Source organism: Panicum virgatum, chromosome 5K, assembly GCF_016808335.1.
Source record: "Panicum virgatum strain AP13 chromosome 5K, P.virgatum_v5, whole genome shotgun sequence".
NCBI classification, from domain to species: Eukaryota; Viridiplantae; Streptophyta; class Magnoliopsida; order Poales; family Poaceae; genus Panicum; species Panicum virgatum.
Window position 1 is genome coordinate 23,065,548 of NC_053140.1, and position 27,605 is coordinate 23,093,152.

At 50.2% G+C, this 27,605-nt stretch overlaps 2 protein-coding genes across 2 annotated transcripts; one reads left to right on the forward strand and one right to left on the reverse strand.

Annotated features, from left to right (window-relative positions):
* Positions 1-1,335: 1,335 nt before the first annotated feature.
* LOC120709799 lies at positions 1,336-7,753 on the reverse strand. The gene is made up of 3 exons (XM_039995446.1): positions 7,334-7,753; positions 6,600-7,274; positions 1,336-1,359 (listed from the first exon to the last, which is right to left on the reverse strand). The coding sequence occupies exons 1-3, from the start codon at positions 7,751-7,753 to the stop codon at positions 1,336-1,338; spliced, it is 1,119 nt and encodes a 372-aa protein (XP_039851380.1).
* An 18,592-nt stretch (positions 7,754-26,345) lies between these two features.
* Positions 26,346-27,022, forward strand: LOC120709466. The gene has a single exon (XM_039995108.1). The coding sequence runs from the start codon at positions 26,427-26,429 to the stop codon at positions 26,859-26,861; it is 435 nt and encodes a 144-aa protein (XP_039851042.1). The 5' UTR covers positions 26,346-26,426; the 3' UTR covers positions 26,862-27,022.
* The last annotated feature ends 583 nt before the right edge of the window (positions 27,023-27,605 follow it).

The following is a 27,605-nucleotide window of genomic DNA, read 5'->3' on the forward strand; positions in this document are numbered from 1 at the left end:
AGAAAATTGGCTCGAAAAGTAACTCCCCCAATGAGAATTGGAACCTCACTAGCAAAGTGTCTGGCAATGATTTCCCCACCCGGTGATTCTATATGGTATGGTACTGGTAGGTTTTGCATTTCAAGGTTACTATGCAGCATAAATTTCTTGCTGATGAAAGAAAAAGTTGCTCCAGAATCAAAAAGAACCATAGCAGGGTGAGAGTTGATTAGGAGCGTACCCATGAGTACTTCAGCATTCTCCGGAATTTCTTCAGCGGTGGTGTAGTTGAGATGGCCACGTTTAGGAGCTTGTTGTGGCTTAACTTCTTGATGTTGTGCTTGAGGCAGAGGAGTATTGGGCCTAGGTGCATTGAAGGCACCGCCATGCCTCGGAGAGGGGCAGTCCCTGGAGATGTGGCCTAGGCCACCACAATTGAAGCACGAACCCTTTGCGGTAACATTTGGATTGCTCCAATAGGCATTGACCGGCCTAGGAGCTTGTCCTTGAGGAGGTTGAGGGTGACGCACAATCCACATAGGACGGGGAGGTTGCGTACCCGACGCCCGAGGTGGAAAAGGAGAAGGCCCCAGACGTGGACGTGAGGAGCTACCGCCCGCAGAGGTAGGAGCAGGACGCTTGTTCTTTGCCTCAAGATTCTTCATCTTGTGCTCAGCTCTGATAGAGATATTCACCAAGTCATTGAAATCTTCAAACTTGGTAGTGGAGAGCTTGTCTTGCAACTCTGCGGAGAGCCCATCGTACAGGCGTTCTTGCTTCTTGGCATTGGTGGCCACTTCTTCAGGTGCATATTGGGAGAGGGTGTTGAAAGCATTGACATAGGCCATCACATCACGACCTCCTTGAGTGAGATTTAGAAACTCCTTCTTCTTGATGTCCATGATACCCTAGGGAATATGGAAGAAGCGAAAAGCTGTGCGGAACTCCTCCCATGTGAAGCGGTAGTTGGCAGGGTGAGATGCCTTGAAATTCCGCCACCAAGCCCCAGGGGCATCATGCAGCTGATGAGCAGCAAAGAGTACCTTCTCATGTGGCTCACATTCAATAAGACCAAGCTTCTCTTCAATGACATTGAGCCAGAAATCCGCATCTAGAGGATCCTTGGAACCACGAAAGATGGGCGGGTTGGTGCGGAAGAAATCCCCGAACCTGTTCACTTGAGGCTCAGCTCTTGGACCATTATTGCCGGCATTGCCCAACTGATTGACTAAGTGCGCCATGAGTTCAGTTTGTCGGGCCAGGACGTCCGTGAGGTTTGGGTGAACTGGAGGATTAGGAAGGGGATCCTCGTTGTGGCGATTGTTGTTGCTACCCGAACCATTGGCACCATCCCTTTCAGTTCCCGAACGCAACACCATCCTGTTAACAAACAAAACGGTTAGCGGTCAGGAATGAAAGATAGAGGATGCACAAAGGAAGGGTGGAAAGACAATGTGTAGATAGAAATCTAACACATGATCAACACCGGAGTAGCAACTCTAAGAGATAGAGCAGATTTGGTCCACTAAGATTAGCAAGAACGAGATCAGCGAAAACTAGACCACGACACACTAGATTAGTTATATGCAGGTTTGAAAACCAAAAGAAAGTATGCATGCATGCAAGGTATGAATGCAACATGACGTCTCCACACATCGTGAGCACGCCTTAACGTTCTAGCACTCACTTACGACCCAAAACAACCGCATTGTCCAGCAGTGCTACAACCCTTCTACTAGCACTTAGGACAATGGGTGATTCCCACCTTCTCAACTCCGGTAAAAGGCTTAAAAGGTTTCCAGAGGATGAAAGGGCTTTCCTACGCTCTCGCTACTCATGCAGACAAGAGAGGTTAAGCACTTCTTAATTAGACAAGTGAAGCAATAAGAAGGAATTAGTTCTAAGACCAAGGAAGAAAGGTAGCATTCCACCTTAAGTTCAAATTTTTAACAAAAGTAAATCTTAGTGCAAGTAATCAAATTTTATTTGACTCTCAACCCACTAAGCCAATTTTAGATTCACTTCATGAAACCTTAGCTCTGATACCCGTTGTGAGAACCGCCCAATTTGATACTATTTTAAACGAACCACCGGTCATTATCATCTAGATGAGAGTTAACGCATGCTTGCCGGAGAGCGTGACACGTGTTATCCCACATCTAGAGACACGAATAACCGACACGTCATTCATCCAAAATAATATCAAATCCGGTAGTCCTGGTATGTGCTTCAACATACGCCCAGAATCAGCATATGCACATACCGTTTACAATCGAATACATCGCCAAAAATCCACAAAGAGCAGTTTTATACAATCAGAGTTCACAGCTTAATATTACAAGTTCAACATAGGTGGGTTTCAAACTTCACTTACAAGCCTTGGGCTCACGAAAGCCATATTAAACAAAAATGTAAAGTTTATTGCATTTACATACTCTCACGAAGCTCAGATACGATAAGCACTTACTAAAGTAATGATGCCTTGCTCAAGGACATCACTACAGCCACCACGACCTACTCCTCCTCCATATTTGGATCAGTGGGGTAGAAGTGGCCGAACACCACTTCAGGCTCACCTGCAACTAGGTTTAGAAAGCAACCTGAGTACAAAAGGTACTCGCAAGACTTACGCGATTACATATACAAGGATCATGCAATGGCTCAAGTAAAAGCTTTAAGGTTAAGTAATTATTGCATAAGCACTAGCTCTCTACACTATCACCTATCAAAATTCATTAATCTTGCCCAACCCAAACACTTTTAGTTGATTAAGAGAGTAATATAATCTTTAACTGATCACAGCTGTAACATGAACCATTCTCATCATAAACGATAATCTATGAGGAGTTCATGGGTTAAAGAGCGTGCTCATAACCGAGAGCGCGGCAATTCGAATTGGTTATAACCTTGCAAGGGTGTACTACTTTACCCACACGACGCAAGGACCATGCGACTCACCCAACCGGCCAGAGTTGGATAAGGGGATACTCACGTCAACCGTTCCCAACATGGCTCAATCATTGAACCTCACACCTAGAATACGAGTAGAGACTTAGTTCCACCAGGGACATCTCTAAACTTTCCGACTCATAGGTCCACCTGGGGACACACTAAGCCTCTCTGCATAGCCCGTAGCCACGTATCTAGGACTGCACATCAATGATCAAGTCAAGGAAGGTAATTGGCTTATCCGTTCCATTATATTGGATATGTGGTAGCACGGAAAGGTGCTCAAAACCGACGTCGTCCACTCGGTCCTTAATCGATCCCAGCAGACTATGCCCATGTGACTTCATTCTCTAGGCCCTAACATTCCGCTTGAATCTCGATACTGCACTCCACTTGCCCCAGATGCTCAAGTGCGATCAAGGATAAACGGGTAAGTGTGATACTCCAAACCAATCCTTTCTAGCAAGCAAAATGAGTATTCTAAGCAGGGCTAAGCATCTAGTCAGATTAAGTTATTAACTGTCTAACTAGTGCCAAGGATATGAATAAATGAATCAAGGAAGGAGAATGCATCAAAGTAGGTACAAGCATGCAATACATACATAATATATAACCCAACAGTACCCGGTGAGATAGCTAACTAAATCAGATTAAATAGGTGTAAGGAAAATGCTTAGCTGCTTGCCTGGGTTAACTTCAGATTCGACCACGAACGGAACTCCAGGCTCGGGCTCAACAGACTCGGCGGCCTCCACGGGTTCGTTCTCCGACGGCTCGGTCACAAAAATGCATGAATGCGATGCACGAATTAAGAAATGAACTAAACAACAAGAATAAATCATGAACAAAAATGAGCATGCAGAGAACAATGCAAAGAACTCAAGAAAAATGGTTTTGCAGCAAAAGCTTTTTCCTATAAATAACCATAAATAAAACAGCTCTCAGCCACTCTAAAAAAAGTAAATCATAAAAGGAATTCAAACTCAACTAAACAAATCCAAGAAAATTATCTTAGAAACTAGGCATGAAAACAAAGCTAACAAAACTGGTTTTGCCATTTTATCACTTTCCTGCAAAAAGTTCTATACTAAACCACCTTTTGGACAGCAAGCACGAAATCGAAATAAAACCCTAACGAACAGCAAAGAATCATGTGAACAAGTTGCACTACTAGAAACTACACCTCACAAGGAGTCTAACAAAATTTGGTTTGATATTTTTAGAGCAGTATACAAATAACTAAGCAATAAACTCACTTTTGCAAGATAAATCTATAGATAAATCTACAACAAAGTAACATGCAAAACAATATTTTTCCTAAGTAGATCTCAGCTTTAGCAAACTAACAAAACAAGTTTCATAATTTTTGGAGCTATATACGAATATCTAGGGATTTTGTAAGATTGCTGCTCAAATAAACCTAAAGAAACCCTAACCGAAAACGCTAGGTGCACCCGGATTCCCACACCCGCAGGCGCTGACGGGTGGGACCCGCTAGCCAGCGGCCCACCGGCCCGAGTCAAGGCCAACCAGGGGCCTTGACCCGCGGCGGGGCGCGGCCACGGCGCGCGCGCGTCGCGCGGTGCGCGCGGACACCGCGTGCGCGGCGGCGCCGGCGGACGGCGGCGTGATGCGGTGCGGAGAGGCGGGGCCGGAGCGGGGCAAAAGGGCACGCGCACGGGGGAAAGGAGGTGGCGGCGAGTCTCACCGGGGGCTTGGACGGTGGGGAACGACGGCGAGGCGGCGGCGCGGCAAGCAGAGGCGGCGGCGGCGAAGGCGCTCGCCGGCGGCCCTGCAGGGAAGGGGAAAGGGCTGGCTGAGGGGCAAAATCGAAGGATGACGACACAAGGGAGCTCTCCAAGCGAGGAATCGCGGCGGCGCTCACTGGAGCGGGTGAATCGCGGCGGCGGCACGGCTTGGGGGCGGCGGTGGCGGTGGGGATTCGGGGCTAGGGTTTGGAGCGGAAGAAGGCCGGTCGGGCACGGGAACTGGCGGAGGGGATGAGGCCGAGGGCAAGGCCGCGGATAGGGACACGCGGAATGAGGATCGCCGGCACGTGGCACGACGTTTGCCGGCGGCGGCGACGCGTGCCGTGGCGCGCCGAGCGGAAAATAGAGAGGAGAGAGAGGGAAGGGGCTGACAGGTGAGCCCGGGAGTGATTTTTTTCTTTTCCCTTTTTTTTCTTTGGGCTGTGACACCTGTTTAGTCCCACCCCGTAAACACAAAAAAAACCGTAAACGCCAAATTTTGCGAAGGAATTTTGCTAATTTGAAGTACTAAATGAAGTCTATTTACAAAACTTTTTGCATGGATGGGCTGTAAATCGCGAGACGATTCCAATGAGCCCACTTAATCCATGATTTGCAACAGTGATGCTACAGTACCTCTCCGCTAATTATTGATTAATCATGAATTAATTAGCATCATTAGATTCGTCTCGCGATTTACAACTCATCTGTGCAAAAAGTTTTGCAAATAGACTTCATTTAGTACTTCAAATTATCTAAATTCCTTTGCAAATTTTTTTTGCAAAATGAACTAAACACGGCCCAAATAAAACACAACGAAATGAGTAGAAGCATGAAGCATTTAGCCGAACACATGTGAATTCTGAAGCACCGGAAAGAGATCACGGTAGGTATAGTGACAGAGCACTTGACTGTTCCGAATGCATTAAATCACAACACGGTTCGATATGAAGTGTCTCTCTCAAGATCGGAGCTGAATGAAACCAAGACGATAGTTCTGTTTTTTCCCTGATTCTACTACTATCTGTAATGTTGTTCAATGATCTTGTCTCCTACATCTCAGTGTGCCCTGCGCGCTTTCAAGGTCCATGTATATATATATGGTGCCTGATGTTGGATTTTCAGGCATACATAAACAGGATCCCTCAAGAACAGCAGCACACTGAGATTGGCACCAACCTCGCTAATGCTGAAGACCTGTGCCGCTATTGAAGCTACTGCCACAAAAATCCCCATTGCCAAGCAGCCCTTCTTGTAAGCAGCTGAAGTCTGTCGAACAATTCAAGCACCGGCGCTTGGTCCCTCGTCTATCAAGTCCTCTCGCAGTGCTGCAGAACAGAAATAATAATGCACAGGTTTCAAAATAAACATCAGCAGTCTGATGGATCAATCTCACCTCATTAAACATTGAGATGGTTTCTAACCAAGCAGAAAGAACCAGCAAGTTGCTGCTGAAGTGCTAATGGCTAACAGGACAGGCAAATAAGAACAGCTTACTATTGGCAGCTCCACGAATTTACGACTCGAAATGCGTTAGCGAAGAACGTATATGGTATATCATCTTTCGGGGTAATAAATAATCATTCATACATACTTCTATGTTTTGAAGTGATAATGTGGCATGTCATAGATAAAAGTGTAGAAAGTTCTTGTCAGCTTCCTTGCCCTGCCATCATATGCGCATAACAGATGAAGCTAGATATTCCTAGTGCATATCTAGTCAAACTCCAACAGTAGCCATAAAATAAAAACATGACTGTAGGTGTATCCTAGTTTTCTATGACCATTGGGAGAATTAATACAAAATATTCCCCGCACTGAACATTGGTGCGACTGCAGAGAAACCACAGGCAAGAAATAATGCTGTACATACAGTAACAATAAGCAGGGAATCAACTCATCATGTGGTTGGTACGGACGTACGGTACCTGGAGTGTAGAAGGTCACGTAGGGAATAATGTCGTAGAAGCGGTTGCTCATGACCCTCGTGCTCTGCCCAGAGTTGAGATCAAAAGTGTAGAGCCCATCAGTAGTGCACAGGAAGACGACGCCCGCGCCATCGGCAGAGGCAACCACATAGTAGACAGAGGAGACATGAGCAGGGAGCTGCGTGGCGAGATGGATGGCCCTGCGTACCACCCACAGCTGCCCAGGAGGAGCAGCAGCAGCAGGAGGATCAGTCTCCGCTGCCCAGAGCCTGAGCGTCGACTGCAGGTCCACCTCCGCAAACCCCAGCACGCCGCCGCCCTCCAGGGCCATCAGCGCAATGAGGGCTCGGTAGGGCAGCTCCGGCAGGGGAATCACGGCCAGTGCTCGCGCGGCCGGATCGTATTCCAGCACCGCGCTGCCCTTCTTCCCCAGCACGAAGTATAATCCGTACCCGACTTGAGCGCCGGGCACGGGCAGCAGGAACTCATCGAGACGCTCGGCGTCGCCGGGGCCGGGGACGGGGAGCGGAGCGGAGGCCGCCTCGCCCCAAGCGTCGGACTCGGACGAGTAGACGTGGGCGAACAGCCCGTTGGCGTCGATGCCGGCGAAGGCGACGCGGAAGGGGCCGCGGCGGCAGCAGGCGAGCACGGCGGCGTTCCAGCTGCGCACCTGCTGCGGGCGAGGCAGGAGCGGCAACGGCTGGTGGTGGTCGGTGATGGGTCCCAGACGGCGAGGGCGGCTGCGGTCTGGTGCTCGTTCTCCCGGGCGATGGTGCCGGCGATCCGGTTGAGGAGGACGCGGCCGTCGCGGGCGTCGTGCACGCGGTAGCTGTTGCAACGGTCGGACCCGCAGGTGTCCACGAGGTTGCCGAAGAAGCCCAGCATGGTGGTCGTCGTCCCGCCGTGGCGCGTCACGTACCGGAGGTGGAAGGCCTCGTCGGTGAGGAGGCGGGCCCAGCGCTTGCAGACTAGGGCGGCGCGGAGGAGGCACTCGGAGTCTTGGGGCGGGATGCGGACCAGGATGTCCTCGACGAGCACGTCGGGTAGCGCGGGGGGCGGCCTCATCGAGGGGAAAGGGAAAGCCAAGTCGGCGGCGTGCCGGCGGGGGCCGAGGCCGAGGGAGAGGAAGCCAGGGGGCAGTTCCTCCATTCCGATCGAGGAGGGAGGAAGCGGTTTCTGCCTGCGAGGTGGGAATGGGAATGAGACTTGAAATTCAATTTTTCAATCCTGTGTAAAAAATAACTAACGGTAAGTAAAACAGTCTCCTTCCTCGAGAGACGGAATCCAAAAAAACGAATGCTGCACTATTCAGGAGGAAGAAGAAATATCAAAAACAAAAAAAATGAAAAACAGAAAAAAGTGAATCGAGATCCAGATCTGAGCACATCACCTTGGGCAAGCGCAGCTTTCGCCTACGACCTTCTTCACTTCTTGCAACTCTGACGAGCTTTGATTCAGGTTAGGGAATGAGTTTGTGGTTAGGGTTTCCAGGTTTTGGGGGGAGATCTATGGCTACCAGACTGGTGGCGATGGTCTGGTGTAGGCGGGACGGTAGGCGACGTCGGCACCGCTGTGCGGATCAATGATGGTCGGTGGTTGACGAGGTCGGTGCTGGGGTTGTCAAGCTAGTAGTGTTTAGCGATGACGGTGGCGGATCTGTCTGCTACGGTCACGTAGGCAGTGGATCTGGATGCTACGTCGCGTAGGCGGCAGATCTGGCCGCTTCGGTCACATAGGCGGCGGATTTGGCCGCCGTTGTCACCTATGCGGCGGATCTTGCGGTGGTGGTGTCACTGGATCAGGTGGGATGGCATAGGAGGCGGAGGATCATGGGATGTGTGAGCATCCCGAGGCGGAGTTGCAAGGAAGAAGACATCGGAATGAGACGGGTTGTGACGAAGACGGTGGAGTGGGTCTTTATATAGAGATAATAGGGGAAGGGTCTCCATCAAGCTGCCTCCGTTTTGTTTTCACGAGTCGCCTCTTTGTGGTGGTTGGATCTTGATCCAATAGTATGAAATTACCCAACATGTTTGAGGAATGTTGAGTACTCTATCCTGCTTGTGATGAGTGAATTGTCAACCGTGCGGTATGATCGTGCGCTTGGTCTTTGGATTGCAGGTACACGAGCGTCGAGTGTCGACGGAGAGCTGCCGTGGAGGTGCTGTGGCCGATGGACCGTGTGGTGGACGGCGGTGAAGGGGAGCCGGGACTGGAGCTCAGGCTGTGCGGCAGCTGTGGCGTCCACTCCTGGATCGAGGGCACAAGCGGCGACAGAAGGCGGGTTTCTTGGTTTGCGCCACAAAACCAAGGAGGCGGACGGCGGTCGAAGACACCAAGTCGTGGAGGCACGGGCGTCGGTCTCGGGACTGACGGAGGCGATGGGCGTCGATGTCGTCTAGGGCCTCGCTGCGGGCGAGGAGGTGACGGGCGTCGGGCGGCGTCTAGGGCCTTCAGAAGGCCGAGGCGGGAACGGCGTCTAGGGCCACGGCGTGGAGGCGGGAATCTCTCCGCGCGTGAGGTTTTGGCGGTTTTCTCAAAACCGGCCACCTACCCGGGTTTCGCGGACCCTCGAAAACCGCGGACCAGATCTTCATCAAGATGGCGGCATCGCGGAGAAGACTTCGTTTCGAAGAAAGAACCTCAGCCGTCAGATGAGATCGTGTACAGGGGGAAGCTGCAGACCAACCGGTCTGACCGGTCCCTGGAACCAGTCTGACCGGTCTCACCAAACTGTCTGACCGGTCCATGGAACCGGTCTGACCGGTCTCGGCGGGTATATATACCCCCACCAGCCCGTGGCTGGTTGAGTCTCTTGAGTCCTTTTCGGTTTTTTCTTCCCCTTCCTCCTGCTCCAGGTCAGGGCCAAGGTCTCCAACGCAAAAGAGGGTTAGGTTATAGCTAATCTCTGAGATTTATGAATGAAATTGGCTTGAGATTCACCCTTGTGTGCTGAGTTTTCGTCCTCCCTTTTCTCTCTTGCGTTTTGGGTTTGAATTCTCCTCTTTTGGTGTGTTTTGAGTTTGGAGGAGAAAGCCCCATGGATTCGTGGTTTGATGGACTCTTTGTGACGATTCTAATCCTCCCAGCCAAGTGCTAAATCTACTGGAATCAAGAGTTCTCACGAATTGAAGTTTTTGGGTTCTTGAGAAAACCCCAATCCTCTTTGATCTCCCCTTGAATTCTCACGATCTGTTAATCTTTTGGGAAAGACCTTTTGGGGATATGTTCACGGGGTAGATGCGAAGCTATCCCCCAAGTTTCGTTGGATTTGGACTTCGTTTACTCAAGATTCACCATTTGGAGCTTTTGTTTGCGGGCTGTCTGGGAGCAACCGGTCTGACCAGTCTGAGTAACCGGTCTGACCGGTCTGAGCAAGCGGTCAGACCGGTCTGATCCAGCAGAGCTACTATTTGGGGAGTTTTCATGCTATTGCTTCTGTTTCTCTTCCTAGGGTTTTTTGCTTAGAGATAGCTAGTCCATAGCTACTCTCTCATCCGACGTTCGAGGGTTTGGGGTGATTTTCGGGATATAGGCCGACAGATCGATTTCGAGAGAAATTTTGATCGGCTCCCATTCACCTCCCTCTGGTCGCCAGTTTCGGTTCCTCAATTGGTATCAGAGCTCGGTTGAGGTTTTCAGTACCTTAACCGGTTCGAAAACCACTTGGCGACCATGGCGAGTCTTGGGAAGATCCCGGTGTTTTCCAGCGACGCCTATGCCTACTGGAAGGTTCGCATGAGAGCCTTCCTGCAGAGCATGGGAGCCGATGTCTGGGATATCACCAAGAACCAGGCTTACCAGGTGCTTGCCGTTCGGACCTCACCTCTTTAGGTGTCCGAGCACGAGGCTAACGCCAAGGCCATCAATGCCTTATTCGCTGGCATTTTTCGTGCGGAGTTCTCACGCGTTCAGGGTTTCCAGGAAGCCCACAGAGTTTGGACGTGCCTTGAGAACTACCACGAGGGCACACCTCAGGTGAAGGCCAGACTGTTCGAGACTCACCGGCGTGAATACGAGAACTTCACACAGGAGTCGGGTGAGAGCATTGGCGACATGTTCAGTCGATTTCAATCGATTGTGAACAAGGTCAATGCGAACAGATCTGCAGATGCCCTTGAGTACACAGAGCATGAGAAAGACCTCAAGCTGCTTTACGCACTTGATCACTCTGTGTGGGATCTCAAGGTGAACACAATCATTGAGTCTGCTGGCTATGAGACTCTGACCGTGAACGAGCTTTTCAGCAAGCTCAAGGCCACGGAGGTGGATAACCAGACACGAGCCAAGCTCAATGGTGCCCCTCCTTCCAAGAGCATCGCTCTTGTGACTGGCCCAGGTGAAACGAGCTCTAACGCTAACTCTGCTCTTGGCTTTTCTCTTTCCTCTTTGGCTTCTATTTCAGATGAGCAGCTGGAGACGCTGGGCGACGACGACTTGTGCCTCCTCATCAGCAAGTTCCAGCGCGTCTACCACAACAGGCAGAGGAAGAAGAACCCCGGGTGCTACAACTGCGGCGACCTGAACCACTTCATCGCCGATTGCCCCAAGAAGTCCGGCGGTGGCCAGAACAACCACTTCGACTACTACCGCCACCATGACCGCAACGAGGGAGGCTCCAACAAGGAGCGTCGGCGCCACAAGCAACGCAGCCGTGATCGGGGAGGACGCTTCGACAAGGAGTCACTCAAGAAGTGCTTCCAGTACAAGGCCAAGAAGCGGGAGAAGGCATTCCTGGCGCAGCTCAGCGACCTCGACAAGAGCTCCGACACCGACCGCTCTTTTTCACTGACCTCCGACGACGACGACAAGACGAAGAAGAAGCAGGACAAGGAAGCCACCGGCTTCATCAGCCTTTGCTTGGCGGCCGGTCGGCGCAAGAGCTTCTGCACCATGGCGGGTGAGGCCGACGGTGCTCGTGCGTCTTCGGGTGGACATGCTACACCGACGCACGCCGACTCTTCTCCTGGATCCGAGAGTGATTCAGAGGTAAACTCCACGATCGACATGCTAGATGCTGAAGTTAGGGAGTTGTATGCCGCTCTCGACAACCAGAAGAGGCTGCTTAAGGAAGCAGCTAGAGAGCGTAGAAAGCTAAGGGCTGAGCTGGCTTGTGCTTGGGAGAAATCTAGTGAGGATGAGTGCGCTGGCTGCATATCTCAAATGAACGATCTTGTTGCTCTCCGTGCCAAGCATGATGAGAACGTCGCAAACTTAGATGTTGCTAAGACTTCGCTTTCTGACGTGTCTCATGAGCTCGCTAAGGCCAAGCATGAACTAGAACTGGTTAAGGATGCTCCAATTGTTAGCGATGTGCTTGAATGCGATGAGTGTCCTATCTTTAAGTCCGATCTAGCTTCGTTGCAGTCCAAGTTTGCTACTGTTGTGTGCGAGCTAGAGGAGATGGAGTCTAGGCAAGTTTTGCTTGGTGCTTGTAAGCTTTGTCCCACGCTTAGGTCGGAGCTAGATGAGAAGAACGCTTTGATCAAGTCTTTTGGGAAGATTAAGGTCGTAGCCCTGCTGCCGCAGCCCAGGTTGCCCAGAAGAAGGGGGCTGCTCCTCCCCGTCCGCAGGCTAGTCCTCCACCTCCCAAGAGAGAGGTGAGGTACCACTGTGAGTTCTGTGACAGCGAGGGTCACCTGGAGGAGTTTTTTTTCAGGAGGAAGCAGGCTGTGAGACGAGAGCAGGAGAGACGGAATGCGGACATGTACTCTGCTCGGGTGCATGGTCCTCCTCGGCGTGGTGGTAGACAAGATGCTAGGGCACGCCGTGTAGGTGGAGGTCATGGAGACGGTGGTGGTTACCGTGCTCCTGCGGGTGGTCGCTTTGCCGACCGTGCTCCTAGTCATTTTCATTACGGCTATGGACCACAGGACCGAGGATTTGGAGGAGGTTTTGAGGCTCCACGCTTTCCTCGCGGTGGTGGTCGTTAGCCTCGCGGTAGACGGGACATGGGATACGCTTTACCTGGTTTTGCTAACCCTTCTGTAGAGCAAATGGCTCGACACTGGTTTGCTTCTCACTTTGCTAACCCCAGTGTTGAGACATTTGCTCACCCTTTGTGTCACTACTGATGTGCAGGTTGGAGGCTTGGAGATCAAGTGGATCATGGACTCCGGTTGTTCGCGCCACATGACCGGAAATGACAAATGGTTCTCCAGCCTCACCCCGATGCGCTCAAAGGAGTACATTGTGTTCGGGGACAATGGAAGAGGAAAGATACGTGGACTTGGCGCTGTTCGAGTTTCTGATCGCTTTACCCTGAGAGAGGTTGCTTTGGTTTCGAACCTTGGGTTCAATCTGCTTTCTGTTTCGCAACTTCCTGATGAGGGGTATGAGATTCGCTTCAAGGAGGGCTGTTCGCGTGTTCTTGATTCCAGGGGAGATTTGGTTTGCCGGATCACTCCTCGCGATCGGATTTTCTTGGTTGACTTCTTTGGAACTCCTCTTGGCCCTTCTCGTTGCTTGTTGGCTGGTCCTTCTTCTGATCTGTGGAAGTGGCATAGGAGACTTGGACATTTGATCTTTGACTTGTTGTCGAGACTGAGCTCACTTGGCCTAATCCGAGGATTGCCCAAATTGAAGTTTGAAAAGGACCTTGTTTGCCATCCGTGTCGCCACGGGAAGATGATTGCCACCTCACATCCGCCTGTTAATCAGGTGATGACCTCTCACTCTGGAGAGTTGCTACACATGGACACAGTTGGTCCTTCTAGGGTGATGTCTGTTGGTGGGAAGTGGTACGTTCTTGTGATCGTGGATGACTTTTCTCGCTATTCTTGGGTTTTTTTCATGAGAACCAAGGATGAGGCTTTCGAATTTGTTCGAGACTTGATCTTGAGGTTGAAAAATAAGCTACCCCAGGCCATGCGAGTGATTCGTAGTGATAATGGCACAGAATTAAAAAACGCTCGTTTTGACGCCTTTTGCAGTGATCAAGGGCTTGAACACCAGTATTCTTCTCCCTACACTCCACAGCAGAATGGAGTGGTAGAGCGGAAGAATCGGACGCTGGTTGAGATGGCGAGGATGATGCTCTATGAGCATAGGACTCCTCGCAAATACTGGGCTGAGGCAGTTAACACCGCTTGTTATGTGTCCAACAGCATTTTCTTGCGTGCTTTCATGCACAGTACTTCTTACGAGTTGCGGTTTGGACGCCAGCCCCGTGTTGACCATCTCAGGGTTTTCGGTTGCCGGTGCTTTGTGCTGAAAGATGGAAATTTGATAAGTTTGAGTCACGCTCGTCTGACGGCATTTTTCTCGGTTATGCTTCTCACTCTAGAGCATACCGTGTGCTGATTATTGATACTAACATCGTCAGAGAGACTTGTGAAGTCACTTTCGACGAGACTGCACCGTGCAATTCTTCTGTCTTGAAGTTGCAGGAGATGATGAGCTCGGCACCTCCATCTTTGAAGATGAGGAGGAAGAAGCTGCGGAGGGCGACCCTGAGGCTACCACGCGTGTTGTGGACCTAGTTGATTCCGCCACGAGCTCAGACGATGACGACGGCCCCGACCCGACTACGTCTACTTCCCGGGGGCCGGTCGAGCAGGTGACTCAGGCTTCACCAGATGCACCTGAGGAGATACCAACTTTGGTTGAGGAGGAGGCGACTTTGACAATGGAAGCACCGCGACACATTCAGCGCCGCCATCCACCTCAACAAATGCTAGGTGATCTCAACGAGCGAGTCATCAGGTCCAAGGTAACAAGTATCCCTGGCTTTGCTCATTCAGCGTTTGTTGCATCTTTTGAGCCCAAAGATATTGGACACGCTCTTTCTGATTCTAATTGGGTCAATGCCATGCATGGGGAACTTGAAAATTTTGAAAGAAACCAAGTTTGGGTTTTAGTCGAGCCTCTACCTGATTGTAATCCCATCAGAACGAAGTGGGTTTTCAAAAACAAGCAGGGTGAGGATGGGTTGGTTGTTCGGAACAAGGCTCGTCTTGTTGCCCAGGGGTTTTGCCAAAAAGAGGGTATTGATTTTGAGGAGACTTTTGCCCCTGTTGCTCAGTTGGAAGCTATTCGAATCTTTCTTGCATTTGCTGCTTCCAAGGGTTTTAAAGTTTTCCAAATGGATGTGAAATCTACCTTCTTGAATGGTTTTATTGAAGAGGAGATTTATGTGAAGCAACCGCCTGGTTTCGAAAATCCCAAGTTTCCAAACCGTGTTTATAAACTTCAGAAAACTCTTTACGGTTTGAAACAGGCACCTAGAGCTTGGTATGATAGATTGAAAACATTTTTGTTGGCTCAGGGTTTCAAAATGGGATGTGTGGATAAAACTTTATTCCTCATGCGATCTGGCACTGATTTTCTTTTAGTTCAGATATACGTGGATGATATTATCTTTGGTGGCTCTTCTCACGCTCTTGTCTCCAAGTTTTCTGAGCAGATGTTCAGGGAGTTCAAGATGAGCATGATGGGTGAGCTGCAGTTCTTCCTCGGGCTGCAGATCAAGCAAACTCCTCAAGGCACTTTTGTCCATCAAGCCAAGTACACTAGAGACTTGCTGCGGAAGTTCGACATGAGCGACCTGTATCCTCAGCCGACTCCGATCAGCACATCGACGGCGCTTGATGAGGACTTGGACGGCGAGGCGGTGGACCAGAAGGAGTACAGGAGCATGATTGGCTCCCTCCTGTACCTGACGGCGACGCGACCGGACATCCAGTTCAGCGTCGGCCTCTGTGCGCGGTATCAGGCTTCGCCGCGCACCTCACACAGGCAGGTGGTGAAACGCATCTTCAGGTATCTGAAATTCACCCGTGAATTTGGTTTTTGGTATTCTGCGGATTCTTCTCTGGTTTTGGTGGGCTTTTCTGATGCCGATTTCGGTGGGTGTCAGTTGGATCGCAAGTCGACATCCGGCACTTGTCAATTTCTCCGTACATCTTTGGTGTCTTGGTCCTCTCGCAAGCAAGCTAGTGTAGCGCTTTCTTCTACAGAAGCTGAGTATGTTGCCGCTGCTAGCTGCTGCTCCCAGATACTTTGGATGAAACAAACCTTGCATGATTATGGCTTGAGTTTCGGTAGGGTTCCCATTTTTGTAGACAACATGTCAGCCATTAGCATTGCAAAGAACCATGTCCTACACTCCAGAACCAAGCACATAGATATCCGATTCCATTTCCTGCGAGACAACCATGAGAGAGGACACATAGACCTGATCCATGTCCCTTCTGAGAAGCAAACCGCAGATATCCTCACCAAACCGCTAGAGCAGGACACCTTTGCACGCTTGCGAGGGGAGCTTGGGGTTTGTTACCCCTTTTGATTGCTGACTTTTATTTGGTTAGCTTTGTAGGTCCTTGTTTTTGCTTCTCTTGGTTTTCTAGGTTTGGTAGTTGCATTGTGCATATGCATTATACATGTTTGCATTTTGCATTGTCTCACTTGCACTAGCATTCTTGTATACATTGCTATGATCTTCTAGTGCCTGCTAATGTGAGTTGATAAATTTGATCATGTATAGCTTGCTCCACTGTGTATATGACATCATCTGAGTTAAGCTATTTTGATTTAAAAATCTGAAAACATGATCACCCTGTTTTGGCTACTAGCATGTTAGGGTGTGTTGATGTGCTTTGCTATCTTATTCATACTAGTGTAGCCTTTCGTTCAGCAATTTATACTTGAAATGATCTAAATCTGATAAAATTGCTTGAACTGCTCTTGAAATGGATTGAAAAGATCCAGGTGGGATTGCTTGTCGCACTGATCGAGCTTTCGGGACGGCTCACTTTGCACTTGTGAGAACCCGGGCAAGGCTGTGCATGACTGAAACGAGTGCTTTAAGCTTCTGATTGTCTTTTGGCACAGGCTTGGCCTCGTTGCTAAGTGAAGCATGACAACCTTTCAACCCCAGGCATTAAGAATTGCTTGATAGAAATTTGATTGAAAAATGAATGTTTGCAACATGTTTTGACTAAGTTTGGATCACCTGTATGAGTATGATTAGCACTGCTTTCCATTCCATACTTGTTAGTGCTAGATCATGGGTGATGCTTTTATTTCTCCTAAACTGAACTTGCCTAACTCTAGACTGATTTGATATACCCTGTTGAGTTAGATGCAGGTCTTGTTTATGGATGCACACGTGCTTTAGACTAGATTTTGCTCATATCTTTGTATCCCTGAATGCTTTCACTTACACCTCCTGCATTGCATTCATTGCATAGCATCTGTTCAGGGGGAGTTTCAGCTTCAGGGGGAGCTTTAGGTCTTTTTAGACTTAATGTGTGCATGTGCAAACAAGGGAGAGAATTTTGGGAGAAGTGATCGAACAAGGGGGAGACCTGTTTGATTTTTGAAAAACTTGTTGTGCACAGGGCTTGAGAGTGCATCATTTTGGGAGAGTTGCATCTGTGAGAGGGAAAAACTTTGGTTTGGGAGTTTCTGCTTTGTTTGGCTCCTGGTTTTCTCTCCGCTTCAAGCATGACTACGTCGAGCGTTACCTCTATCTTTGAGGAGTCATGTTTTGGCTTTTGATCGATTGCGTCGAGCCGTTGCCCTTGTCTTAGGGAATCGATCTTCGCTTGAGTAAGTGACTGTTCTTGACTTTCTGAGTTTTTTGTCACTTGCTTGAGTTCTTCACTTTCTTGCTTCTTTTTATCACTTCTCTCGGTTCGTTTGTGGTGTGTTGACAATGCACTCATCAAGGGGGAGATTGAGGAATGTTGAGTACTCTATCCTGCTTGTGATGAGTGAATTGTCAACCGTGCGGTGTGATCGTGCGCTTGATTTTTGGATTGCAGGTACACGGGCGTCGAGTGTCTACGGAGAGCTGCCGTGGAGGTGCTGTGGCCGATCGACCGTGCGGTGGACGGCGGTGAAGGGCAGCCGGGACCGGAGCTCAGGCCGTGCGGCAGATGTGGCGTCCACTCCTGGATCGAGGGCGCAAGCGACGACGGAAGGCGGGTTGCTTGGTTTGCGCCAGAAAACCAAGGAGGCGGACAGCGGTCGAAGATGCCAAGTCGTGGAGGCACGGGCGTCGGTCTCGGGACTGACGGAGGCGATGGGCGTCGACGACATCTAGGGCCTCGCTGCGGGTGAGGAGGTGACAGGCATCGGGCGGCGTCTAGGGCCGTCAAAAGGCCGAGGCGGGAACGGCGTCTAGGGCCACGGCGTGGAGGCGGGAATCTTCCCGCGCGTTAGGTTTCGGCGGTTTTCTCAAAACCGGCCACCTACCCGGGTTTCGCGGACCCTCGAAAACCGTGGACTAGATCATCATGAAGATGGCGGCATCACGGAGAAGACTTCCGGTCTGACCGGTCTCACCAACCGGTCTGACCAGTCTCGGCGGGTATATATACCCCCACCAGCCAGTGGCTGGTTGAGTCTTTTGAGTCCTTTTCGGTTTTTCCTTCCCCTTCCTCTTGCTCCAGGTCAGGGCCAAGGTCTCCAACACAAAAGAGGGTTAGGTTATAGCTAATCTCTCAAATCTAGAGGGTGGATGATGGGCGGATGGCTCTAGCCTTGTATAGGTGAATTCCTCTGAGATTTATGAATGAATTGGCTTGAGATTCACCCTTGTGTGCTGAGTTTTCGTCCTCCCTTTTCTCTCTTGCGTTTTGGGTTTGAATTCTCCTCTTTTGGTGTGTTTTGAGTTTGGAGGAGAAAGCCCCATGGATTCGTGGTTTGATGGACTCTTTGTGATGATTCTAATCCTCCTAGCCAAGTGCTAAATCTACTGGAATCAAGAGTTCTCACGAATTGAAGTTTTGGGGTTCTTGAGAAAACCCCAATCCTCTTTGATCTTCCCTTGAATTCTCACGATCTGTTAATCTTTTGGGAAAGATCTTTTGGGGATATATTCACAGGGTAGATGCAAAGCTATCCCCCAAGTTTCGTTGGATTTGGACTTCATTTGCTCAAGATTTACCATTTGGAGCTTTGTTTGCGGGCTGTCTGGGAGCGACCGGTCTGACCGGTCTGAGTAACCGGTCTGACCGGTCTGTGATTTCGAATTCCAGCCCGACCGGTCTGACCGGTCTGAGCAAGCGGTCAGACCGGTCTGATCCAGCAGAGTTGCTGTTTGGGGAGTTTTCGTGTTATTGCTTCCGTTTCTCTTCCTAGGGTTTTTTGCTTAGAGATAGCTAGCCCATATCTACTCTCTCATCCTAGGTTCGAGGGTTTGTGGTGATTTTCGGGATATAGGCCGACGGATCGATTTCGAGAGAAATTTTGATCGGCTCCCATTCACCCCCCTCTGGTCGCCAATTTCGGTCCCTCAATGTTAATCGTCACTTCCCTCGTCGCTAGAGGATTCTACCTGGTTTTCCTTGTTTCTTGTTCCTGATATTTTTTATTGAGAAAACTCCATGAGTGATTCATTTTTTTTCCATCCTCCTCACTTGTTGTTGTGTCTTTTGTTTGTGTCGCAGACTAAGCCTAGGTCCATTTTTGGAATGCTATACAACGACCAGCCTAGTTACTATTTTAGTCATTTGTCATCAAGCTTTATACACTGATTTCATCTAGGAAGAACTCCATTCGACGCCCTCAACTATGACCCAAGTTTGGGTTTCCCCTACACTTGAAAACCTGCCACAACGGATGCAAGACCCTCTTGGTTCGATTCCAAAGCTAGTCTTATCCAACGTGGACCCCAAGTTAGCTATCTGATGTAGCTAGGCCCACCCATCAGCTGTTGACGTTGCTGAACCTCATATTATCCCTTATCCTCTCTTTAGTTGAGCCCTTCCATTCCCATGGCTAACACCTCCCTGCCGCCTACACCCACACCCCTCCCTACCATCTCCCTCCCCTTATCCTCATCCTTCTAATGGGTCTCTTCTCCTTCTCGCACACATCTATCATCTTCCATGGGATAGGTAGGGGATGGTGTGGACCATGGGCATGCCTCATCGGAGGTTGAAGTGCATAGATGAGGGAGGAATTGAAGCTAATGGCTGCTAGTGAGGAGGGGTCTGGTGGCACACTATGGAGACGATAACAGCTGGCATGCTAGAGTATAAGAGGGGGCCATTGTCACCCGATGGAGAAATGGCATGGAGGGCAAGGCGGTGACCTCCAATGAGTGTGATGGATAGGGCAGAGTTTTTGGGCCCATGAGATTCGATGGAGAAGGAGGTGCCAAACAGAAAGTAGGTAGCATCGAGGGAGAGGGCTAGAACTTAAGAGTAGGCAGGTGACGCTAATGGAGAAGGAGATCTTATGGCACTAGAGAGGAAGGGATGAAGAGCGCCAACACGCCATGGGCATGTCAATGCATGATAGGTGGTCCTAGCCACATGGCATTTCCTTTTGGGTCCACTTTAGCCAAAACTGCAAGTTCAGGGAGTCAATATGGCTGGTTTTCGAGTTTAAGGGAGAAGTCAAACTCCGATGGTAGTTGATGGACGTAGAATGGACTTCTACCTTTCATCTAGGCCATTTGTTTGTTTGTCTCCATTTAGGCCTTTCCTCCAGGATGGGCATAATCTGTATGTCGTGCTTCATGTATGAATGCTTTATTTTATGCAATACTATTATAATTCGCTTGTTAGTGTGTCCTTTGCTAGTCAGGATCGAAGATGAGAGAGCAAAATAACCCGTCTGGCAAGGGCATGGGTCCTAGTAAAAAACGAACAAATCACCGGTTGGACCGAAAAAAACTTGAACCGGTGGCTTTGGTGTTTCGGTTCAACCAAAAGATCGGCTAAACATTTTTTTTTTTTGCGAGGAATCGAATTCCATTAAACCAAAGCTGCGGCTAAATCGCTTGCAACAAGATCCTCAACTCCCGGAGGAGTACTGTCCCAAGAGTGGCCGGTCTCTAGAGGATACTTACAACCCAACTCCGCAATTGCATGAGCTACCTTATTACAATGACGAGGACAGTAATTAATAGTAAAGGAGACGAACGAAGTAGACGCAACACATTTAATCTCATGGATAAGACCACCAGCAGCTGCGAGCCGGAAATCGTCTCTATTGATCGCTTGCACTAACATCAGCGAGTCTGTCTCCATCATCACCTTGGTGACACCCTTTTCTGCCGCCGCCAAAACACCCGCTAAGCATGCCATTACCTCAGTGTGGAAAGGATCAAGAGCTTGCTTTATTTTGCCGGCTCCAGCGAATAGCACTGCTCCTTCCGAACCTCTCGAGACAAAACCCCAACTTCCAGATTTGTTTAGTGGAGAGAAGGCACCATCTGTATTTATTTTCACATAATTTTCCTCCGGCAAAGACCAAGCTCTCCTCCCCACCACATTCTGAATTTGCTCCCTCCTCTCCTGGGCGTTTGCTTCAATGAACTGGTGCACTAGGTTTATAATAATATAAGTGAGTTCAGCCGCTGAACGACCTCTCTCTCCTTCCCTTATTTTGTTTCTTTCATTCCACCAATGCCACAGCAAATTTACTGCAAGCAGTTTCTTGCTTTCTTCGAATTTTAACATCACTCCTACCATTTCAGCAGCACTTTGTGTTTGAGTCAAAATATCCCTCTCCTTTTCCAGTCCGGTTTGCAATTGCAACCAAACCTCTCTGACTATCTTGCATTTCAAGAAAAGATGGCCACCCTCTTCTGCTTGACGGTTACAGACCACACATCTTGTGTCCAGGTCTATACCTCTTCTTCTCAGGTTCACACGCAGGGCAAGGCTATCATGCGCCAGTCTCCAGCACAAGTGTTTCACTTTACCCGGACAATTCATTATCCACCGGTTCTTCCAGCCCTCCTGTTCAATTATAGCACCACTCGAACTGGACGGGATACCTCGGCTGCTCCTCCTTCTCTGAATTTCCATCTGCACCTTATAGGCCGATTTAACAGAAAAAATGCCTCTATTGTCATTGTGCCAAGCAGGTACATCATCCATCCCCACATGAACCGGTATGGCTAGGATTGCACTTACATCTTCTTCCCTGAGAGTCTGCCTCAAGAGCCCATGTACTCGTATAGGGATCAATGAGCTCGTCGACGTGTGACAGCAGGTTACTCCCCCTTGCTGAAATTGGTCTTCTTGTCAGACGATTTGGGATCCAAGGATCCTCCCAAATTCTGATACTTTCCCCATTGCCTACCCTCCATATCAACCCATTTTTTAGAATCTCTAGACCATTCATAATACTACGCCATGTGTATGACATTCCGTTTCTAGGGACGGCATGGAGAGGAGATTTTCCCGGGTAATACTTCGCCCCTAATACCCGAGCACAGAGAGAATTTGGATTCTGTACCAGTCTCCATCCCTGCTTTGCTAGCATTGCAAGATTGAACACATGTATATCCCTGAAGCCCAGACCTCCTTCACCTTTTGATCTGCACAGCTTTTCCCAGCTCAGCCAGTGCATTTTCTTCTCTTGTCTTGGTTGCTCCACCAGAATTTACATATCATGGCACTAATCTGCTCACAAACACCTTTCGTAATATCAAAGCAACCCATTGCGAAGGTGGGGATTGCTTGGGCCACAGCTTTTATCAGTATTTCTTTACCTGCTCGTGAAAGTAATTTTTCCTTCCACCCCTGGATCCGCTGCCAAATCCTATCTTTTAGATACATGAAGCTTTCGATTTCTTCCTACCCACAAACACTGGCAGCCCCAAATATCTTTCATTCATTGTATCTCTCTGCACTTGTAGCGCTTGCATCATTTCAGCTCTAATGTCGCTTGGGGTATTTGGGCTGAACATAATAGCTGATTTTTCTTTATTTATCATCTGTCCTGAGCATGCCTCATATACTTGCAATAAACTTTGAAGGTGCTGTGCTTCGCCTCTGTCCGCTCGACATAAAATCAGTGAGTCGTCAACAAACAGCAAGTGAGAAACACTCGGCGCTCCATGACAGATTTTTAATCCTTTGACCATCCCACTTTCTTCCGCATTTCGCAGTAACTCAGACAAGCCCTCGGCACATAGCAGGAAAAGGTACGGTGATAGCGGATCACCTTGTCTCAAACCTCGCTCAGGTGCAAAGGCCTCTGACAGTTCCCCGTACACCTTAACTCGGTATGTCACCGTAGTCACACACTCCATAATCAGATTTATCCACTGCTCACAGAAACCCAATCTCCGCATCATGCCTTTTAAAAATCCCCATTCGACCCGGTCATAAGCCTTGCTCATGTCCAATTTTATTGCTGCACATCCCATCTTCCCCTTCCGCTTGTTTCTCATATAGTGCGTTAATTCATAGGCCACCAGGATGTTGTCTGATATGAGCCGGCCAGGCACAAACGCACTCTGAAAGGGTGATATCACTTCTGGTAAGATTCTTTTCATTCTGTTTGCTAGGACCTTAGACACAAGCTTGTACACAACATTGCACAGACTAATAGGGCGCAGATCTTGCACTCTTTCTGGCCTTTTCACCTTGGGGATCAAAACAATGTTGGTATTGAATTGGTATGAACCGGGCGAACCAACTGTTTTTTTATGTGAACCTGTGAACCGTGCTGGTTATGGAACCGGCCGATTCAAATCACCAAAGCAAATGCGTCTATGAGAGCAGAGCGTGTGCTTGTTGTCCGAGCCAAATAGGCCAGCAGTATCAAGCCAGTGCGGCCCAACAAGCAGTCGTATGCGTGTTACGTGGGCCAGCAACAGCACGCGATGATAGCAACAAGGGAAAATGCCTTCTGACCCCCTTCAACTATTGCCGGTTTTTGCATAACTCCCTTGGACATGAATACCGGGCACCGGGACCCCTAAACTTTTGAAACCGTGCACTGGACCCCCTTGACCCATTCTAGGGTGGTTTTCGAGTGATGTGGCGCTGATATGGTGGTGGTCTTTGCCACGTGGCATGCTGACGTGGCAAGTAACACAGAAAAAAGAAAACAAAATGGTGGGCTCCACATGTCACCCACACATCGACTATTCCCTTCTTCTTCCCCCTCCTCTGCTTCATCTGCCACCGCCTGCCCCCAACCACTCCATCGCCGCTCGCCCCCGCCCCTGCTACTCCGGCGCCGGGGACGCCGCCTCCGAGCGCCGCCCCTGCAATTCCGGTGCCGGGGACGCTGCCGCCGAGCGCCGCCCCTGCCACTCTGCCCCGCCCCCACCCCTGGCATTCCCCCGAACGCACGCCCTGCCACTCCGCCGTCGCCCGCTCCTACAACTCCGTAGGCGCAGCTGCTCGAAGGCCCGCCTCCGGTCCACCCCATCGTCCGCAGTCGCCTCGAGCCCCGATTCAAGCCCCAATCGTCCCCAATCGAAAGCTGTAGGTGTAGGTGGAGGTGCGGCAGGGCCAGGCCAGCGGTGCGGCGAAGGCCGGCGTGCGGAGGTGGGCGGCACGACTGGGCGAGGGCGTAGGCCCGCGGCGGGACCAAGCCGGCACAAGGAGGCGGGCGGGGCCAGGGCAGCGTGGGGAGGTCGGTGCGACGGAGGCCATGCTGGTGGCAGACGCTAGCGGCCGGCCTCACCGCCGGGCGCGATAGCATGGGCGATAGCACGAGTAGTGGCCTCGAGCGGCGTCAGGTCGACCAAATCGGGGCGGTGCTCTTCAACCCGCCACCGTCGCAGCCCACACGATGGGGCCGACCGAGCATGGAGGATGAGGGTACGGCGGTTCCTTCACGGAGGCGAAGGGTATGGCAACGGGGAGGCGCGGAGAGGGGCGGAGCGGGTGCCGCCGGGGCGGCCAGCACAGTGAGCAACGACGGGGAGAGTTAGAGGAGGCCGGTCGTCGGAGGGGGTAGGTGCGGAGGGGGCGGCCGTCGGCAGTGGAGGAGGTGGCCGACGGAAGGAGAGGGAGGAGAAGCGCTGCGGCGGCCAGCAGAAGAAAGAAAATGGCGGCGGCAAGAGAAGCAGAGAGAAAGGAAAAGGAGTAGAGAGAGGAGTGGATTAGAGGATGACATGTGGGTCTCATCTTTTTCCTTTTTTATTTTATGAGTTTATTTCCACATCAGCATGCCACGTGGCAAAACTGCTGCCACATCAGCGCCACATCACTCGAAAACCACTCTAGAATGGGTCAAGGGGGTCCAGTGCACGGTTTCAAAAGTTTAGGGGTCCCGGTGCCCGGTATTTATGTCCAAGGGGGTTATGCAAAAACCGGCAATAGTTGAAGGGGTCAGGAGGAGTTTTTCCTAGCAACAACTATCTGGGCCGGCAGTTGAGAGACTAGCTGGGCCGACAACAGGTATTGGTGGCGGCTGCCAGCATGAATTTTGGGCCTGGCCAAAACGCCTCCCATTAGTTTAATTCGGCAATAACGAATGAGTAAAATGTACTGGGGGTCCTTAAACTAGTGAGGGTGTGTCAAGTAGGTCCACGAACTCCGAAAATGCAGATTCGGCCCCTTAATCTATTTAAGTGTGTCACTGGAGGTACAAAACCCCTTTGACCGGGTCTGACCGCCTACGTGGCCTGCCACGTCGGTTCTCTTCACTCCCAGCCTCCTCTCTCTCTCATACCCGCCCCCTCCCCTGTTCCGGCCTGCGGCCGTCCTCCGCCCCTGCTTCGTCGCGAGGGTTATAGGGGCCGACTCTAAATTCCAGGGTTATAGGGGCCGACTCTAAATTCCAAAATGGGTCAATAGGGCCGGTACCTATTGACCCGATGTGTATTATGGATTGACCCACTTATCATATTAATAATTTTTTATTTAATTTATTGGTTTTCTTCATTCTTTTGAATAAATACAATTGGTCATAAGTTGTTAGATTCTATATACTTTAAAATATATTGAAGAATATCATATGTTGGAAGTGAAAATGAATAAATTAAAATCATGGACCGCTAGTAAATATGTTTAATTTGATGCATTGCTAACAATTTTAACATATTATTATGATATATGTTAATCTTGAATTTTATCTTTTCTAAAAGTGTTCATAGTATTCATGGTTTAGGATTATAGAAAAATATTTGGATCGGCCCATAATACCCAATGGGCCATCAATGCCATAACATCTAGGAGAAATAGGTCGACCCATGACTCCTCGAATTGGCCTCGAGGCCATGGGGCCGGGTCCAAGGCCAGGGCCGGGTCGGCCCATTCCCATCTTGACCCCTCCTGCTTCGGTTCGCAGGAGCTCGCGCTCGGCGGCAAAGCGGAAGTTTAGGGCTGCTCGTGCAGAAACCCAAGCCCAAAACGTCCTCATCAAGAAGCTGGGTATCGTCAATGATCGTGCACCGGTGAACGAGGATGCCGTAGCCATTTATTGCGAAGGCTTTCGGGCGTCGTCCGCTGCATCAAAGGTTGAAGCGTTGCAGCAGCTCTTCCCCAAACCGTATGGGATAACGCTCCTATCCCGGAGACTACGGATGTCGTAGTCTAGTGGCCCCTGGAGGAGTGTGGCCTAGTCGCATAATATCAGTACTATGGATTGCCGAAGTCTGTTTGTTTGGTTTGTGTGCGGTCTTAGTGGACGCGCGCGTCGTTGGCTCGCGGAAGTTTGGTTTAGGTCTTCTCTCTGTGTTTCCTTTGTTGTTAGCTTTGGCTAACATTGTAACTCTGATTTCCTCTTAATGAAATGTGCTTCTGCGCTCGCAAAAAAAAAGCGGCTAAAATAATAACATGTACTGCAAGCATCACATCGCAGCTGATATGATATGAAGAGAAGAAGAAATGGTCAATTTTGCAGGCAGCACGCCCAACTCGGAAAGTCAGAAGCACGCCAGGATGGTCCTTGTCAAATTCAACACCCTTTGCCTACAAAGTCAAGCAAGATTGTCCGTCGTCTTTGCACAGCTTCCCAGCTGCATCACCTCAGCTGCCTATATATGTATACGTGTTGCAGCTCCAGCTCCCATCAGGCCATCACACAAACACTTCATCCAAGTAGAGCTTACACGCACCACTGTTCTGTGTTCACAGCTCCGCCATTTGTAAACACAGACAGTGAGCCATACATGGCGTCCCAGGCCATCGAGAGCAACCGCGCTGGTGCTGAGGTCGTCACCGGAGGAGACGCCATCTGCCGGAAGAAGTCTGTGGAACTGTTGGAGGAGCTCGGCCTTCCCAAGGGCCTCCTGCCCATGGAGGACATCAAGGAGTTCGGGTACAACCGTGCCACGGGCTTCATGTGGCTGCTCCAGGGGAAGAAGAAGGTGGAGCACACCTTCAAGAAGATCAAGCAGACCGTATCGTACGCCGCCGAGGTGACAGTGTTCGCCGAGAAGGGCAAGCTGAGCAAGATCACCGGCGTCAAGACCAAGGAGCTGATGCTGTGGCTTACCGTCGTCGAGGTCTATGTCCCAGAGGCGTCGCTGGAGAAAGTCACCTTCAAGACTGGCACCGGCCTCTCCGACACCTTCGACGCCGCTGCTTTTGCTCTTGGGGAATGAGTCGCCGAACTGATAGCATGTGAACCTCAAGCCTGCTTAAATCTGAAGATGCTACGCTAAAGGGCACCGCTAGTTTATGGTCAACCGTAGGGATAGGCGATCTCACGACCGTTATGTTTTTTTCCGTTTTGGGTAAATTTTTGTCGTTTTTTGATAAAAAAATCAGAAAAAAAAATCACAGAAAAAATTTGAAGGGCGAAAAGTCAGAAAAAAAATCAAAGAAAATTTTTTTGGAGGGTGGCAGAAAAATTTTGGAGTTAGAAAAAAATTGAAAAAGAAAGATTTACAAAATCAATTGAAATTTTTTGAAGAGGAATACTTTTACATCCAAAAATAAAAAAACTCGGATGTAAAAATTTTTGTTAAATTTTTTGTATCAAACAAATAAAAAAAAAGAGAAAAAAAATACCGGCCCCTCCGTTCCCCGACGCCGCGCCCCATCCGCCGCGTCGCCTCGCCGCGCCTCGCCGCTGCCTCCCCGTCGCTGCTCCGCCCCAACGCAGGCCCGCCGCCGCGCCTCCCCGCCGCCACCATGGATCTAGCCTGGGGAAGGAAGGGGAAAGGGAAGGGGAAGGGGAAGGGGAAGGGGGCTCGCTGCCGGCCCGTCGCTACTCCACCCCGAAGCGGGCCCGCCGCCGCGCCTCCCTGCCGCCACCATGGATCTGGCCTGGGGGGAGGAAGGGGGAAGGGAAGAGGGAGGGGCTCGTCGCCGGCCCGCTGCCGCCCCGGTGCTGCTCCACCCCG